Source organism: Mustela nigripes, chromosome 3 (assembly GCF_022355385.1).
Source record: "Mustela nigripes isolate SB6536 chromosome 3, MUSNIG.SB6536, whole genome shotgun sequence".
Classification (NCBI taxonomy): Eukaryota; Metazoa; Chordata; class Mammalia; order Carnivora; family Mustelidae; genus Mustela; species Mustela nigripes.
This window is the reverse complement of record NC_081559.1, coordinates 51,948,624-51,968,057: the sequence shown is the minus strand read 5'-3', so window position 1 is coordinate 51,968,057 and position 19,434 is coordinate 51,948,624. Positions and strand designations below refer to the sequence as shown.

At 35.2% G+C, this 19,434-nt stretch overlaps 1 protein-coding gene across 3 annotated transcripts in view; it reads right to left on the bottom strand.

Moving 5' to 3' along the window:
- Positions 1–890: 890 nt before the first annotated feature.
- Positions 891–19,434, bottom strand: part of KCNJ3 (potassium inwardly rectifying channel subfamily J member 3) — a 153,969-nt gene continuing 135,425 nt past the window's right edge. For 2 of the 3 annotated variants that reach the window (XM_059393987.1, XM_059393986.1), the window contains one exon: positions 891–4,179. In XM_059393987.1, the coding sequence (XP_059249970.1) occupies positions 3,593–4,179 (587 nt within the window). In that variant the 3' untranslated portion in view covers positions 891–3,592. The remainder of the gene's footprint in view (positions 4,180–19,434) is intronic. The other variant, XM_059393989.1, reaches the window with a different exon arrangement.

The window sequence follows — 19,434 nt, the reverse complement described above, 5'->3', positions numbered from 1 at the left end:
CTTGCACATTTAAATAATGAATTGCATGCCAGAAAGTGCAATTAGTTTGATTCTAATTTGAATACTATGTACAATGTAATTCAAGCACAAATTCTGAAGTAGAGCCCACAGAGGTGCTGTGCAGTCAAGTTGAACTCTCTTCATAGAATGGAATTGTAGAAATTGGTAATAACACAGATAGAATACAAGCCACCTTCTCCATAATCTCATTCTTTCTCCAACAGAAATAACCCATTTTTGCCCCATCCTCTCTAGACAAATAGGCTCTTCAGTACTGAGACAACTAAATACATTTCTTAGTATTTAAAGCTATATATAGATGAATTTAAAACCACATAAGAATTTTTCAGAAATAACTAATGATAAAATATTCTCACTTTTAATTTATATATATTTACAAAACTATTCACATATTGCTGAGAAGAATATTTCAATTGAAGATAGGCATTATCAAAATAATCATATTTCTTTTATTCACATCATTTGGATAAATAGAATGAAATATTTTACCATGACAGGAGCTATACCATGAAAATCCCACAAAAGGGACTAGTTTCTAGTTGTTAAGCAGAGTTATTTAGTTCAATGAACATATTACATTTTGCTTTCCAATAGTCACCACATTGGTGGGCTGACAATTATCCTGACTTCAGTTGACTTTTATTCTCTTTGATTTGAGCTCTTATAACTTCCTGAAATGGAAATACCAGAGATTTATGTTTTATTCAGTCAATAAAATTCATAACTTCTCACTGCTAAGAAAACATGTCATATACAGATTGAACAAATGTTACATGAAATCACTTTGATAAGAAGTCCTGCAGGCTGAAATCTATGAAATGGAGATGATCTTTCTTGGAATGATCAGTGTCAAAAAAAATCAGCAAAAAGAGAAGAAAAAGCAATTCTTTATTTTTATCCAAATATATCAGTCTTCATAATTTAGTTAGTTTCAACAAAAACATACAGTCACCATATAATGTATCATCCAAACCAGGACATTCTAAGAGTCAAAGGGGGTGCTATTATTAATTACACAGGTACAACAGATATGAACTGGAACTTTCCAGGGTAAACTGGGACCTCTGATCAACTTAGCAATACGGGGTAAACTGCAATTACATGCAGAATTCGTACCTTTCCCATACATATGTGGAAAAGATAAAGGAATAGCATCACTGAGAGAAATTAATTTTGGCAAGAGTGGTTCTTTCTCATTATTCATTATTCAGATGTCTGTAGAAATATCACTCCCTCCCTAAGCCAGTCACCTCTTCTAAAATAATCAATTCTTCACCCAGTCATTTTCCATTCTGGTGTCTTATCTTTCTTAAACTGATATTTTGAGTATCTGAAATGATCTCATTTGTGTTCTGTCTCCACAGGCCCCCTTCCCACTCTCCTCCAATATGCAGTATTCAAATGGGCACCGACCTCCTCTGACTTAGTCATAGCCAAATCTCCAGGACCTAAAACTGCCTAGGACATAAAAGTCATGCAAAAATTTTGTTGAATGAATGAGAAAATACATTCAGAGATTTTGTTTTTGGTCCCATACTCTCCTTGGTACCAAAGACAAATTAGAATGACTCCTCAAATTAAATTATGGCTCTATTTAGTTTTAAGTGTTCGGACTAAATGATCCATGGAGTTTCTTCCACTGATAATAAATATCTCATGTCCCCTAGACCCCCTTTTCTCTCTGCTACAGTTTCGTTTTCTATAAGCAGCAAATGGGATCAAGGGGTAGAGCGACTAGCTCTATTCACAGTGGATGAATGCTCAAGGTTGATCATTTTGCCAGTAACTATTCCCTGGGATATGTCCGCACCTACAGAATTTGGTTGATACAGAGGTAGCCAGAAGGTATTATTGTAGTTATGATAGAACTGTTGATGTAATAATTTTCTACTAAGAAAATCATCACAGGATTGCTAAAAAGTGGGAAACAACGGGACACCAAACCAGCCATTAAGGATTTAGATATTAAGGAGAAATAGCTTAATTCTGGACAGACTTACAATGCAATGCCCAAAGAAATTTTATAGGAAAATCCATGATATTTTGGTAAGGAGCACTTATATAAATTTTCATAAAAATCTCTGCATTCCAAATCTTTACTTTGTAGGTGTTCTTCTGAGCAATAGTTTTTATTTCCACTAATGAGTAATAAATATCAGACCTTGGGGTTAGAAAAAGAGTACAGCTAAAATCACTTTGGTAGGCCAGGGATCCAAGACACCAATAAAATCAGTGTTTACCAAACACACAAGCAAACAAAAAGCCCACAGGGGTAAAATATTTTCAATTCATGTAATTTAAAATTCTCTCAGGTATATACACAACATTCTTCCCGAATAGAGTGACAGACATGGGTGGGATAGGTTCCCCAGATGAGGAAAAAGTCTTGTCCTGATACAATAAATGCCACAAACAAGAGAACAGCATTAAAAAAGAGACTCATTTAGACATACATATTTTAAGCATAACTATTTATCATTTGTTGTATTGTTGAATCTCCTCAAGAATAAATTATTGGTTTTTAAAATGACAGAAATTCCAGAAACAGAGTGGAAATGTTACCAATTGACTCACTTTGAAACAGGGACCATTCATTATGTAATTTCAGGCAGATTCTGATATATTCAATGTAAGTTGGCTACTACTGATGATTACAATGATTCAGCATTTGCTCAGAGCTCATGTTTGTGTTAGATCATTTACAAAACAGATTTTGAGACTTCAAGTAGTCCAGAAAAGGACCAATTCTCAAATTAACCAATTTTCCCCTAGTACTACCAACCTTTAAAAATCATAAGAAATTTTTAGCATATTGGTATGTTCTAAAATTTACAAGTTAAATATATAATGGTTATATTTATGCAGGGCCATAAATAGCATAGACTTATGTGACTCCCTCATATAAAGTACAATTGATAACCTCCCAGGACCTTAAACAGCAAGAAAACATTAAATCAGATTTTAAAATGACAAATAATTTAAGGCTAAAATATTTGGTATTAATAATTAATGCCAGAAGCCTTCCTAGCCTAATAAAGTAAACATGCACAAGAACTACAAGTTTGAACAAAACATCACAATTTTATCGGATATATATGTATGTATGTGTGTGTGTGTGTGTGTGTGTGTGTGTACAGATACACACACACACACATATATATAGTTTTATCGCCCTGAAAGCTATCCACTCATGTTTGGCTTAATACATATGTTAGAAATGTCATGAAGAGTACCACCTCTTTAAATATATATATATATTTTTTTCCAGAATATACAATATAAATATACCATATATAAATCATGCCATAAAACTAAATGCAAAATTTGCACATTATTGCATGCTTGATGTGATAATACATGCCCGTTAATAAGAACTTTCTTAAGATGCCCTCCCTTCACACAACTTTTGCTTTCTGCACAGTGGCAATACTTGGGAAGAAAGGGTTCTCAAATATGCATATATGACTGGGGGTAAAATGTACCTTTCGGATTCCTTCGAGAATTACCTCATCAGCCAAATATTGGACTATTACTAAATCATACAGTAAATAATGCCTATGGGGGTGTTTTGTTATGTGAACCGATCAGAGTTCATTTTTCTTAATTTGGCTGGGAGATTGCCTTCCATCCTGGCTGCTCCTCCCGCTATCTTTTGAAGCTTTGGTGGCAAATCGGCCACTGACTGGCTCATGGGGTCAGACAACATCTTGGTGGTTTTAGATACCAGTTTTTCTTCTGAGTTGCCAGGAACTGAACTTATTCGTTGAAGTTTCATGGGCAAATCTCCCAAGCTGTAGGCTTTTTCTGAAGTTGTGGAACTCATCCTCAAGAGTTTTTTGGGAAAGTCTTCTCTTCCGGTAATTTTCTGCAGCTTCGATGGAAGTTTTGTAGTAATGTCATCTAGTCCATCTAAGCATTCCACAGAGTTATGTCTTTCTTTGCTGTTAGTTATGGCTGGTGCTATTAAAGGGGATGACATAAGAAGCATCTCCTCCTGTTCTTTCACACTATAAGGTGGGGTGGGTACTTCAAATGTCGCATGGAACTGGGAGTAATCAACTTTAAAGAACCCTTCTTCTAAGGAAATCACAGGAAAGAAACGATGACCCCAAAGAACTTCATCTTCAGTGTAAGATGTTCGAGCTTGACAAGTCATCCCTACAAGCAAAAAGAAAATCTTTGATAAATTACACATAATAGAAGGAAATAGAAAGTCAGTTTGACCAAAGGAATTCATTTGCTTTCTTACTTAATCTTTGAACTCTTTATCTAAGTAGACTAAGTAAAAGAATATGTTAAAAGTTATCATGTCAATGGTTTTGTTACATAGACTTTCTTCCAATGAAAAACATGGAATTTTTACTGTAATGTTTTGAGGGCGGTAGATCAATGCATGATTAATTGCCTTTCATCCACGAACCAAAAGTAAAAATGGCACAGACCAATTTCATAACATACGTAGCTCTAGAAGAAGTGGAGAAATCACAAAATCATTTTCCTTTGTTCACAAAGCCATGTGAGATATGAAACAAACCTGACTTTGCATCCAAATGTTAGCGCTGCGTAAACTTAAGAAATCTTGACACTTTACTGAGTATCACTTCCCTATTCTATAAAGCATGAAAATACCTGCATCCCAGGACTGCTGTAAGCATGAGATCCAATAACGTACAAAAATGTTAAATGTGTCATAGAACGTCTTCTTAAATGAGAGCAAATATAACTATCGCAAGTATTTGCTTAATGAATAAAAGTTGAAAATATTTTTATATCAGATAATGGAAGGTCATTGCAGTGGTTCTATTTGTTTGGACCTTTAAGGACAGGATGAACTTTTGCTAAAGTCTTAGAAATCCATACGCTAAAATCAGTAATCTGTGCCAACGTGTTGTTTCTGATTTTATTCCTGCTATAGGGATCTCTGAGACTGGATGCTGGATATCAGATCAAAAGTTTTGCTATTTACATGTTATGTTACTTGGATATCGTTTACTTCATGCTACTCATTTTTACCCAACCACATTCTCTTCACAAATTTGTGAGTTAGAGTGAATTACTATTAAAGCAGTCCACCTCTGATATTCATTAGAGATGTGAACACTGGAAGTAAATGAATACACATATTATACATATTACACAATCTTATTTTAGTCACAAGAAATAATTCCCTGTAACTTATAAAATTCACTTTCTCCTACCTTACTATCAAACTTCTAGTAGAACCTATTAAAGCGTTAAAGGATAGACACGTTTTAAAAATGCATCTCTGTAAAATTAAGTACATTTTAACCAAATGATGACAATCTTTCTGTTACATTTCTATTCTCTCTCTGTCAGTTTATAAGTAATTTCTATTGTATTTAAAGCCTGGAATAGTCTGGATAATGTGTTATTCTGTCTTTTCCCCATGACTGGTGATCACACATATAATACCTGGAATTAGGATAAATGCATAACTAAAAAGCAATATTGAAGATGATTTCTTCCTTGAACCTTTCCAAGATCTTGCCTTGGAACTATCAGTGATATATCACCAAGGAAGCAGTTGTTACACTTATATACCATCTTTTTCTAGATGTTTTTAAAATAACTGAGGCTGAAGATAAATGCCTATCACACCACAGGCACTGGGTTAGGTGCTCTCTATCTATTATTTCTAATTCTCAATATCATCCTAACAAGAAAATATCCCTATGTCTAAATTAAATAAGGAATATAACACTCAGAGAAATGATTATCTGTTGAACTCCCTTGGGCATAGATCTAGGAAGCTGTAAAGAAAATACTGTATTATTTTAATTTCTGGGGGGGGGGGGTTGATCTTTCTTTTTACTTTGCCATCATGTTCTGTTATTTTAATTAGGAACCCCATTCTAAACCAACTATCATATTAACTGTCATGGTGAAAATCTAATACTAGCCAAATACCAGTCTTCATAGTCAACATCTTATCTGGAATAGTTCCCAGAAACATTTATATATGAGATAACAAAATTAGTTTAAAAGGTAATTTGTAAGTTTTATAGACATGCATACAGTAGCATCTGTCTTTTCAAATGATTTCTTAGTGTCTACTTCATGAAAAAATTACATATCAACACTAATTTAGAAAATACTCAAAAATGTATTGCCTGATATATTTACTTGACTTTATTTTGAATAGTTTAAAGATCTAGCACAGTACCTAGAATAAATGACCACTATAAATGTACAAACCCATTAAGTTACAAAAATAAAATAAATAAGTACCCAATATTTCTTTAAAGAAGTAACATTTCGTTTCTCTCCAAAAGCAGTTACTCTTGTAAATTCTTTATGTATCTTTCTGGTCCAGGATATTAATTTAAATTTAAGAAAAAGATCATAAATATATATTTACTGCTAAGTGGTAGTACTTCCTTTATAACCCCACTTTAATTTTTAAATATTATTCCATTGAAAATTGATGGTGGATAGAATTATCTGAAGGGCACACAGTCAATATAACTGAGGGTCATGTAGGTTTGTAGGTCTGTCCTTTGGACACTATAAATGTATGTATATATTAATCGCTGAAGTAAATTTAGATCCTAACTTTGTTCAATTACTTATAACAATAAAAGAGTAAATTTTGAAACAAAATTTTATTGCTGTCACCATCTTAGCTCATTTCATTTTAGTGACTTTTTTACATTGGGAAAGGAAGATGAAACTAAAAATAAAAATTCTGTCCCCATTATTTGTCATTATAATATACCACATGGCTGATCTCCAATGCTTACTTCCCCTGATTTGTTTCCCCTGAAGTTACCATAAATCATGGAAAAAACACTATAGAAATTTAAATGGTGGGGGAAAATGGAGGAAATAAAGTCTTAACAAAATTTTCTCTTTGGGGAAACAGGTATTGGATTTTTAAGGTGCTTAAGGTACAATGATATCTACAACGTCAATAGGCAATTTCAACATTTGATCACATAAGAATACCTGTAAGCATTGTTACTCAAATGCCAGTGGATGATTCTGACAGCAAAGTGTGGTGGGGAGATTTTATTCTACTATATGAAATAACTTTCTTCCATAGCAAACCAATACTTGGGAGGCAGCATCTTTATAAAATTGAAAAGTATATAAATTTGGCTGTCAACTCCATTACTTAAGTAGCTTGTGAAAATTAGCTGAAACTCCCTGAGCTTCGGTTCTTTCTTCTACAAAGCAGAGGAGTGGTACCCTCTTATAAAGCCTTTGAGAGTTTGGGAACAAGGGCACGAAACAGTGCTTGGTATTTAGGCAATGCTTAATAATAACTGCTGAATTTACTGCTCTGGAGTGCTCATTTGCATTTCCTATTGTTCCTGAAAATTAGTGTTACTGCATCACCATTAGTGGGGAATTTTGAAAACTTAGTAATTTGTGCCGTATTAGCAACACAGAAAATTAAGTTTAAAAATGACTAGATACCAGATAGCTACTCGCTTTTTGGAAATGGTTGGTTAAATATTCAAAATGTTTTAAAATATGGAAAAGCATACATTACTCATATTCCCAACTTTTATGGTTTCTTATTTTTCACCTAAGTATCTCTAATAGCTAGGGAGACTAAGTGCAGAAGCTTGGGTGTATTAAGAAGGCCTGCAGCATGGTGACTAAAACCATGACCATGCCTGAGTAATTCTACCAAGAACATTTTATTTACCAGCGCTTTAACCCTCGTTTGTTTTCCACTTTCATTAGATGTCGGTACACAAATATAAACATTTCCTGTTCAACAACATCATAGTTTTTAAATTTTTTTTTTCTTTTTTCTTTTTTAAAAGATTTTCTTTATGTGTTTATTTGAGAGAGGGAGAGAGCACAAGCAGGGGAAGCAGGAGAGGGAGAAGCAGGCTCTGCATTGAACAGGGAGCCCTATGCGGGGCTCCAGCTCAGGACCCTTGGATCATGACTTGTGCCAAAGACAGGTGTTTTATTTAATCAACTGCACCACTCAGACACCCCTGCGATTTTTGTTTGTTTGTTTTAAGTCTTTATTTACATTCCAGTTAAATAATATATAATGTTAGTTTCTGAAGTAGAATTCTGTGATTCATCTACTTACATACGCAGTGCTTACCACAAGTGCCCCCCTTAATCCTTATCACCCATTTAACCCATCCCTCTGCCCACTTCCCCTCCAGCAGCCCTCGGTTTGCTCTCCATATTTAAGAGTCTGTTTTATGCTTGGCTTTTCTTTTTATTCCCCCATGTTCATTAGTTTCATTTCTAAATTTTACCCATAAGTGAAATCATACGGTATTCGTCTTTCTTTGACTTAATTCATTTAGCAAAACACATTCTAGCTCCAGCCACATGGCTGCAAATAGCAAAATTTTGTTCTTTTTCGATGGCTGAGTAATATTCCATTATATGTATATGTATGTGTTTTGTATGTAGATTGGGATTGGCCCTTGGGTCCATGCAGAATGGGCTTTCTGTTCCTCCTTTCTGAACCCAAAACTAATTATCCTCCTGCTGCAGACCTGAGTTGGGCTGGGATGGGAGGAAGACTTTCCTAGGCCTATTAGTCAGGCCCTAAGGGAAGGCCCTTGCTGGAGCCCTTGGGACTCTTCTCAACCTTCAAGGGCCTGGCCCTGGCCCTGAATCACCCCTCAGACTCCTGACACTTGAGCCCGTCCCCACCCCTGCAGTTCCTCTCACTTTTTTTTTTTTTTTTTAAACCTAGAAATAAAGGGGGTGTTGGTAGGGCCAAGATCTGTCAAGAGGCACCCAAGGGAAAGGAGGGGAGAGGCTCCCAAGAATCCTTTAGTCTTGTAATGATAATAATACTAACAGTGTGAAAATGGGAGGGAGCAAACAAGCCCATGAAAACTGCTGGTGCTTGGCCAACAGACACATGAAAAAGTGCTCCATATCACTCGGCATCAGGTAAATACAAATCAAAACCACAATGAGGTATATCACCTCACACCAGTCAGAATGGCTAAAATCAACAAGTCAGGAAATGACAGATGCTGGCGAGGATGCAGAGAAAGGGGAACCCTCCTACACTGTTGGTGGGAATGCAAGCTGGTGCAGCCACTCTGGAAAACAGCATGGAGGTTCCTCAAAATGTTGAAAATAGAACTGCCCTATGACCCAGCAATTGCACTACTGGGTATTTACCCTAAAGATACAAACGTAGCGATCCAAAGGGGCACGTGCACCCTAATGTTTATAGCAGCAATGTCCACAATAGCCAGACTATGGAAAGAACCTAGATGTCCATCTAGGTGAATGGATCAAGAAGATGTGGTATATATACACAATGGAATACTATGCAGCCATCAAAAGAAATGAAATCTTGCCATTTGCAACAACATGGATGGAACTAGAGCGTATCATGCTTAGCGAAATAAGTCAAGCAGAGAAAGACAACTATCATATGATCTCCCTGATATGAGGAAGTGGTGATGCAACATGCGGGCTTAAGTGGGTAGGAGAAGAATCAATGAAACAAGATGGGATTGGGAGGGAGACAAACCATAAGTGACTCTTAATCTCACAAAACAAACTGAGGGTTGCTGGGGGGAGGGGGTTTGAGAGAAGGGGGTGGTATTATGGACATTGGGGAGGGTATGTGCTTTGGTGAGTGCTGTGAAGTGTGTAAACCTGGTGATTCACAGACCTGTACCCCTGGGGATAAAAATATATGTTTATAAAAAATAAAAAATTATTCAAAATAAATAAATAAATAAATATGACCAAAAAAAAAAAAACAAAAAACTGCTGGTGCTGTAATCCCCACTCAGGCTTCTCTTTTTATGTGACCTGGACACTGTGGACTTGACAGGCAGGCAGCGAGAATCAAAGATAGGGAGGCCCTTCCCAGGACAAGGTGACACTGAGACATCTTCTCATACTCTTCACCTACTCCCTAACCACTGAAAAGATATACAGTCCAGAAAAGACTATGTATGTATGCATGCACATGCACACCCACACACACATACTGTCTTTTTTATCCATTCATCAGTTGATGGACATTTGGACTCTTTCCATAATTTGGCTACTGTTGATAATGATGCTATAAATATTGGGGTGCATGTGTCCCTTTGAATCAGTATTTTTGTATCCAGCATCATCATTTTTAAATCTGGTTTCGACTCAGAATATTAATGTGCAGCCAACATATAGATAATGATATTAAAGCTCTGTAAATCGGATAACAGAGAAATGCCTATGACGGTCCATCTGCAGTTTGGACAATGTTCTAAGAGAACCCAGAATTGACAGACGACTTCTTTTTACAAAAGTTTTCCAAAAATGATGTTAAAACAATAAAGCGCAAGTGAAAAGATTTAAAGTAAATATAATTATGTTCCCTAAGAACGTTTGTGGAGCATAGTATGATTCCTCCTACATTGTTTTATCTTACGCTTCTTACTCTAAATCATTTTTAAATAATCCATGCTTGGATTCATCATTGCAAACGCCATTAGAATCGAAATAAACGCAGGCAGGTGAAGGGCATTATTTACAGGACACTATACAATTGCAACTCTTAACTGGCAGTGTGGCTGTTTGCGTATTTTAACCAGATTCCAGACTGGAACAAATGTGATGAAAATCAACACGAGCTCATCTCTGTGGAAACTGGTAAAGCAACAGATGCTGCTACTGGAAATAGCTGGGACTTTTGATCCTCAGATGAAAAACATTTTGTGAAAAAAAAAGATGTATTCTCTGCATTAATTCTTAGATAAAAAAGCTATATACTGCTGTTTAATGTATTCCAACATGAGCCTGTTGCTCTAAAATGGCGGTGGCAATGGCATCTAGCCTTTTTCCTTTTGACTTTCCCCCTTCCTGATTCTACCTGTAAGTTCCTCTTTAACTGAACTGGACACTCATTCAAATAACAAGTCTGAGAGCTTTTTAAGTGAAAATGAAAAAGCAAATTGCTATTTGACAAGTCCTTAATGAAACTTTCGGAATGCCTCCCATTCAGTTATTCTCTATTGTTCCTGCTGGTCAGAAACCGTCGCTTATATGAGGTGGGTAGGAGAGGGTTAAACACAAAATAACCACAGGCCAAGGGGAATGTCTGAATGCTGTGACACAGAAAACATCAAATAATCAATAACTTCTGCACAGCAGAGGCTTTCTCTAAACCTTAATAGAGAAGTTGCTGAGAGAGAGAGAGACAGACAGAGAGAAAACACCTATTACGGTGGCTGTGTATTTTGTGTGCACTAAACAAAAGGGAAAAACATACAGAAAGTCCCCTTTCATTAAGCCATGTAATAATAATGATGGGTAATAACAGTAACGTTCCTATAGGGCTCACTGTATGCCAAGAGTCTTTCTAAGCACATTGTACGTGTTACCTTGACTTTTCAAAACTCTGAGGAAGAACTTGAACCCTAGCTCCGCCACTAAATAATGTGTGACCTTGAAAACAGCGATTAAATCTCCTTAATTCTGTTTCATCATCTGTAAATTAAGGCCCACTCTGCTGAGCTGACATAGATATTCAGAGGATTAAATGAAATTAAGGGATATGTATAAATTGCATGTACCATAAATATTGCTCATTTTCTTCCAGAAGACTTTCTAAATGGAGCTTATCTGACTATGCTACAAGTTTCATGTATACACATACGCACACACAACTGCACATTTTAGCCAAATAATATATTGTTTTTCTTCATCAAAACTGTCCTTTTGTCTTTTTTTTGTTCAACTTGGCAGCAGCTTTTATAAGTGAATCGACTAACAGTTTAGCATGTGAAGCATGTGCTATTATCCCTAGCAACCTCCTAGACTGCCCTGTGTTATTGCTCTGAGGATTACTAAAGTCTGTAGCCGCTTCCTTCTGACAGTTCTTCCCAAATTCTGCCCATCCCCCAAGCTATCATAAGTGCAAGGCTTACTTGGCATTCTTTGCCTGCTCTCTATTGTGTTGCATAGAACTGAACCCAAGGTGAAACTATACACTTTCTGAGGAAGCACATGATGTTTGGGTTTTTTTGTTTTTTTTGTTTTGTTTTGTTTTGTTTTTATCTTGTTTATAAAACAAAGACACTGTGTACACCACTGTTCAATAATACTAAGGTTATGGAATCAGGCTCCTCTGGGATATAGCTTGTAAAGCTATGAAGAATATATAAAGTGCTTCCAGAAACTGCAGTTTTCAAGTAGATGGAATCCCTTTAAAGCACAATATATTCTGCTCAAACACTTTTAGAGAAGAGTAGAAGTTCCTGGCATGCATTCAAACCAATATTATCCTCTATTATTTACAAGCACTTGGTCTTACAATGTGTTCTCAGGCATAAGTGTGCCATTATTGCTCAAGCTGGGTCAAAAAATTCTAAAAAAATTGAAAGATAAGAAGAAGAAGAAAAACCCAATTACATTTGTTAGAAAATAAAATGTCAATAAGAAACCTAGCAAAAAGATTGCAAATGTAATAACTTCAGGTTTCTCAGTTTCCACAAGAACAAAATAAAGGAAAATAGATTTTTAGTGACAACACAGAAAGTGTTAGACTACCAAAAAGGAATATAAATGCAGGTGTAAAGAGTTAATGGCAGGTAGAAAATATGACAGATAATTCATGTCATACTGCTGAAAACATATTGAAGAGACTCAGGCTTATATTAAGCCAAAGAAAATGGGCTTTGAATATTGAGGTTGCTGTGGTTTTAACCTCATATTAGTAAGACCTTGGGCATATTATTGAAATTATCTGAACCTTAACTGTTATAAAGTATGGACAGTTACAAGGGATAGATAAATATAATTTAAAAGGTTATTGCAATTACAAATTATATAATCTATTTGATGGGTCTACTGTATTCCCTGGTAAATAATAAAGACTCAATAATTGGTAGCTATTATCAATCATCACCATTATTGGGGGTTCCAATTAATTAAAAGGTCATTTTAGATATTTTGATTCTTTTGCAATCACCCCCTTTCTCAGAAATAATTTCAAGGAAAAGAAGTAATTTTTACATTTTTTGTTTCTATGAATTTGACATAGACCACGCAGTCCACATATATCTGAAATAAAAAGAAGGCCTGTTAGTACCTAAGATATTAACAAAGTAATGCCTGGCACTGTCAACATGGTCTACCTTGCACAAATGTGTCTGACTTTACAGTAGCAAATACTTCCCTCGAAATACAATTAGCTGCTGCATTAACAAGGCACTACCTTCAGCTCTCCACTCCCACCTCGTACAGAAGAATTACAGGATTTGACCAATATACTTTCAACTGATTATCGTTTCTTCAATCTAACAATGGAAATGTTCCATTCTGAAAGTATCTCTTTCTCTTTTCCTGTATGGTACCTATTAAAACATGTTTCCTTGCACTGACAATTACAAAACAGGAACAATAGCTACCTAAATCTATTCCTTATGTTTTCTCCTGTTAAAATATGATTTTTAGCTTCTAAAACATCTTACTAGTGGAAACATAATGGAGCAAAATTACTGTTGGGGAATACCCCATATTGTAAGACTGACATCAGAAAAGATGTTTTTCAAAGAGCAGTAATACATTTTTCACTTTTTAAAAAAAGAACATTTTTCAGATAATGCTGGAATTTAATTATTTTGAAGAACATAATCTCTAATCATAGGGGAAAAAACTTTTTGATATATAGTCTAAAGCAATAAAACACATGTCAGCTTTTAAAAACTATTACATTAAATTACAATAATTATTATTATTAATTTTTAAGATTTTATTTATTTATTTGACAGACAGAAATCACAAGTAGGCAGAGAGGCAGGCAAAGAGAGAGAGGGGGAAGCAGGCTCCATGCTGAGCAGAGAGCCCGATGCGGGACTCGATCTCAGGACCCCGAGATCATGACCTGAGCTGAAGGCAGCGGCTTAACCCACTGAGCCACCCAGGCGCCCCAAATTACAATAATTAAACACATTATTTCCTGTTTTTTAAAAATATTTCTAGAACTTTACTTTAAAATGTCATTCATAATCACTTTGTATGGGGTTATCAACTGAATGTTTGTGTCCCCTTAATATACAGGCTGCGATCCTAACCTCTAATGTGACAGTATTAGGAAGCAGGGCATAGTAACTTTGAAACTATGCGATATTTAAACAAAATAAATAAGTAAAGTTTAAACAAGAAATAAGAAACAAACCCCAAACTTACCAGCATATCTTCCTAGTTCCTTCAAAATCTAAGTGTCCATTATAATTTTCTCTCCTAAAAATTCTTTTTTTTTTTTAAGATTTTATTTATTTATTTGACAGATGGAGATCACAAGAAGGCAGAAAGGCAGGCAGAGAGAGAGAGAGAGAGAGGATGAAGCAGGCTCCCTGCTGAGCAGAGAGCACGATACGGAGCTTGATCCCAGGACTCTGGGATCATGACCTGAGCCGAAGGCAGAGGCTTTAACCCACTGAGCCACCCAGGCGCCCCTCTTTAAAAATTCTTAACAATAACTACAACTCATAGTAAAAAATATATGCTATATCCAAAGTATTTTCTATGTATATTGTAATTCTCTCCACCATTCTGTGAAGTAGGTAGTCTTTTTTCTCATACGATAGATAATGTTACTGAGGTATTGGGAGGGGAAATGGCTTGCCCAATGTCACCTGACAAAACACAGTGGTAGTCAAGGTGTAAAGTGAAGCCCTCCAATTCCATGCTATTCTTTTTAACCCCTGTGTTATTCTGCTCCAATTTTCTTGAATAGATGGCTTTCCCATTAAAAATTACTATGTTCCAGGCATATTACTTGTTCCATGTTGTATCAAATGTTTGAAATGTCCTCTTTCCTCTCTCCAACCCTTCACATAATTCCTCAATTCAAACCTCTAATCAAATGCTATTAAATGTATGAAATCTTTCCTGATTTTTCTGCTTTAATTTATTGTCTTTTAAATACACCATATTGTAATGCACATACACATGCATAGGCACATATACTCACATCTTTCACCCACTAGATACTATAAATACCACAGTGACATACATAATTAACTTCATTCAGTAAAAGTACTTAACATTTATTAATCTATTAAACATCTACTTTCTGCCAGGTACTCTTCTAGAGGCTGAATAAGATGCTATGCCAATGAAATGAAGGGTCAACCCACTCAACCATTATGTTTAAACCTAGTCTCAAAAAATGAGTAGTAATCTGTTCCACAGTCCCTGTCTACCACGTGAGAAAGACACATTCTGGGATGGGTAAAGAGCACAGGCAAAAACACAACTAGCTTCCCCTGAATACAAGACACCGTTTCTATTTGTCTGTTTGCTGCAATTACAGACGCACATCAGACTGGAATAAGCTTCTTCTTTTTTTTTTTTTTAAGATTTTATTTATTTATTTGACAGAGAGAGATCACAAGCAGGCAGAGAGAGAGGAGGAAGCAGGCTCCCTGCCGAGCAGAGAGCCAGATGCGGGCCTCGATCCCAGGACCCTGAGATCATGACCTGAGCTGAAGGCAGCGGCTTAACCCACTGAGCCACCCAGGCACCCTGGAAAAAGCTTCTTAAGGTAGCCCTTATCTACCATGGATCTCTAGCATCCAACAGTGTGCCAGGTATTAAATGCCCAAGGCATTCTTCAGGAGAGACACTAGGAGGAATGGAGGAACAGAAAGAATGGGAAAGCTAAAAATGTCAGTGCTGGAGAAGTCAACTTCTTGAATGACAGAAGTCCCATACTGGTCATAATCTACTAGATTGCCAGATCCACTAGAGGAGATCAGAAACGTAAATGCAAGGGACATAGTTATGCTAAGAGCTTATTATGTTGATTAATGAAATGGGGCAAGGAAGAATATCAAATAAATTATACGTAATCATTATAGAAAATATGAATGACTCTCACACAAAGAAGCAAGAGACCCTTGCTCATAAATCACATTCAATGATAACCAGTTGGTTTTCTCATATACTTTTGTGAAAATATACACAGATGGATGTATGTCTAGATATATTTCCTAGAGAGGTTAGATTTATTTGCATTTAACCACTAAGCCACATGATAATTAAATTAATTGGATATTTTGTTATGCTTGAATACTTGACCTCTAGTTAAATCTGAAGTTTTGGTGAAATTTCTATCCCTCATGCAACTATAACTGTTCACTTTAGAAAATGCAGTTTATCCATTTTTACCTGACAATTTAAAACATTTTCTCCCAAAGTCATAGGCTTACTTTTTCTTTATAGGCTGTTACATCTTTTTCAATCTCAAACTATAGCTATTTTTTAACATCTCCTTTGGCAGAAATTCAAGTATTTTTTTGTTTGCTTGCAGGCTTAGAACAGAGCCCGGATAAATATTTGCAATTCAGCAGTTATTCTGGTTCCATGCTTTGCAGTAAAAAGAGAATTTCACTTCTAATTTTTGCTCTTAAGTTATTTACAGAAACTTACTGAAATGTAAAATAAAGTCTCTATAATTTTATGGACACTATTACTGAGTGGCTTTTATTCTAGATGTGAAAATGTCAGTAATAATTACAAACATTATATTTAGCACATTTATTTTAAAAGAAAAATGAATGAACAGCTTGAACATATAAGCCTTATGAAACAATTTAAATAGGTATTTAAAAAGTAAAGTATTAAAATTTCCCTATCAACATCACTAATCATCAGGGGAACACAACCAAAACTACAATGAGATATCACCTCATACCTGTCATAATGGCTAAAATAAAAAAACTCAAGAAACAGCAAGTTTTGGCAAGTATGTGGAAAAAAAGGAACCCCACTGCAATGTTGGTGGGAGTGCAAACTGATGCAGTCACTGTGGAAAATAGTATGGAGGTTCCTCAAAAAAAATTAAAAACAGAATTACTGTATGACCCAATAATTGCACTATTGGGTATTTACCCAAAGAATACCTACGTTTGTTGTGGCATTATGTACAATAGTCAAAATATAGAAGCGACCCAAATGCCCATCAATAGATGAGTGGATAAAGAACTTTTGAGTGTGAATATTACTCAGCCATAATAAAGAACGAAATCTTGCCATTCGCAACAGCGTGGATGGATCTACAGGGTATTCATGGTAAGTGAAATAAGTCAGAGAAAGACAAATACCCCGTGATGTCACTAATGTGGAATTTAAGAAACAAAATAAATGATCAAAGAAAAAAGGACAAACTAACAAAAAAAAGACTCAAAAGAGAGAACAAATTGGTAGTCACCAGGGGGGAGCTGATCGGGATACGGGTGAAAGAGGTGAGGAGATCAAGAGAACATTTATTGTGATGAGCAAAGCACCGGACAATGTCGAGAATTACTGAATCACTGGATTTTACACCTGAAACTAACATAACTCTGTATGTTAATTATACTAGAATTTTTTTAAAGTTTCCCTAAACCACATGGCTTCTCAGCTTCTTCAATAGTATTTTAATTTTTAAAAAAGAAAATCACTTTAAAAAAGCCCCAATATAAAAATGCTGAGGCAAACAGCATATGGGATGTAATCAGAAACTTCCTTATGACTGACATTTTCTAAAAGGAAATGATAACTAAATTCAAATACAGTTGAACTCCTAAGGCAGTGTAGATTTTCTCCCAGATTTTAAAGTGAAAAATGACCTGTCGACAAGCATTCTGTTAATAGTAGAAAGACAGGGTATGTAGGCAAAATTCTTATCTGACCTGGTGATCTTTGGGGGAAATTTTATCTTGTATATCTTTGCAGAATGTTTTGATACTTATGAAGAGAATTATTCATATCATATAAATAATACTAAGAGAAACCATATGTAATAATGTCAAATATTCAAAGGCTTATTAATATTACAAAACAATATATCCAAGGTCTAAACAAGGAAGAGAGAAGGAAGAAAAGACGAGTGAGTTAATCTACTCGGAATAATGGAAATCTATGCCCACATAGAAATCATAAGATAGAATTAGTAATGGTGAAGAAGCTTGCATTTTGTGGCTGTACATACCCACAGGTATCAATTTTCATGTCATTTATAATCAGAAACTCCATTCTTATATATTCTACCAATTTTAATAAACTTTGAATTAGAGGTGTTTATTCTTAGATCACTTTTGAACCAAAAAAAAAAAAAAACAGAATTAGAAAATAATTTAAATATGCAGTTATTTTCTCTGCCTAATATACATTTCAGAAGTTAATGAGGTAATTGTTAATTTGATCAACCTGAAAGGTACATGAACTGTACATGATTAAATCCATATATATATATATATATACATATATATATATATATATGAAAAGAGAAGTACCCAGTATCATTCTAGGACTGTTTCATTCATTGATTCAAAAAATTCCATAAGAAATAATATGACAAAATTTGTCTGCATTTAGAGGATGAGTAGGGAATAATAGAAATATTTTAAGCCAAATCAAAAAGAAGAATACTGAGGCTAATTTTTTTTTTTTTTAAATGGGAAAAGAAACTGGTTGGTGAGATGGGATGGAATGGGGAAAAAATTGCTTCAGACATGTTATGAAGTTAAGCAGATAGTTTGTAACAAGGATATCATCTAATATTTACTGTACTTATATTCTAGGGCCTATGATAAGATATCTAAATGAATTAGTTTATTTTCAAAATCGCTGTGGAGTAGTTACTATCTTTTTTTTTTTTTTTTTTGCTAAACCTGTCCCTTAAAAAATAATGGGCAAAAGTTATGATCAGATATACAGATGGCAACTGATCATATGAAAAGATGCTCCACATTATACGTCATTATGAAGCTGAAAATTAAAACAACAGTGAGATGCCACTAGATACCTATTAGAATGGCCAAAACATGGAACACAGAAAACAGCAAATGCTGGTGTGTGTACAGAAAATAAGACCGCTCACTCATTGCTGCTGGGAATACAAAATAATACAGCCTCTGGAAGACAATGTGGCCATTTCCTACAAAACTAAATACACTCTTACTATATGATTCAGCTATTGGACTCTTTCGTATTTACCCAAATGAGCTGAAAATTTACGTCCACACAGAAATCCGCACACAAATGTTTATAGTGACTTTATTCATAACTGCCAAAAGTTGGAAGCAACCAAAATGTCCTTTAATTGGTGGATGAGTAAACACAATGCTGTATATGTATACAATGGAATACTATTCAGTGATTAAAAGAATGAGCTAATAAGCCACAAAAAATCACAAGTAACCATAAATGCATATCACTAATTGAAAGAAGACAATCTGAAATGCTATATACTCAATGATTCCAGGTGCATGACATTCTGGAAAATGCAACTATGAAGACAGTAAAAACATCAGTGATTATCAGAATTTGGGGATGAATAGGTGCCAGGGCTATTCTGTGTGATACTATAGTAGTGGACAGATGTCATTATACATTTGTCGAGACTTAGAATGTACAACACAAAGCGTAAGCTCTAATGTAAACTACGGACTTAGGTTG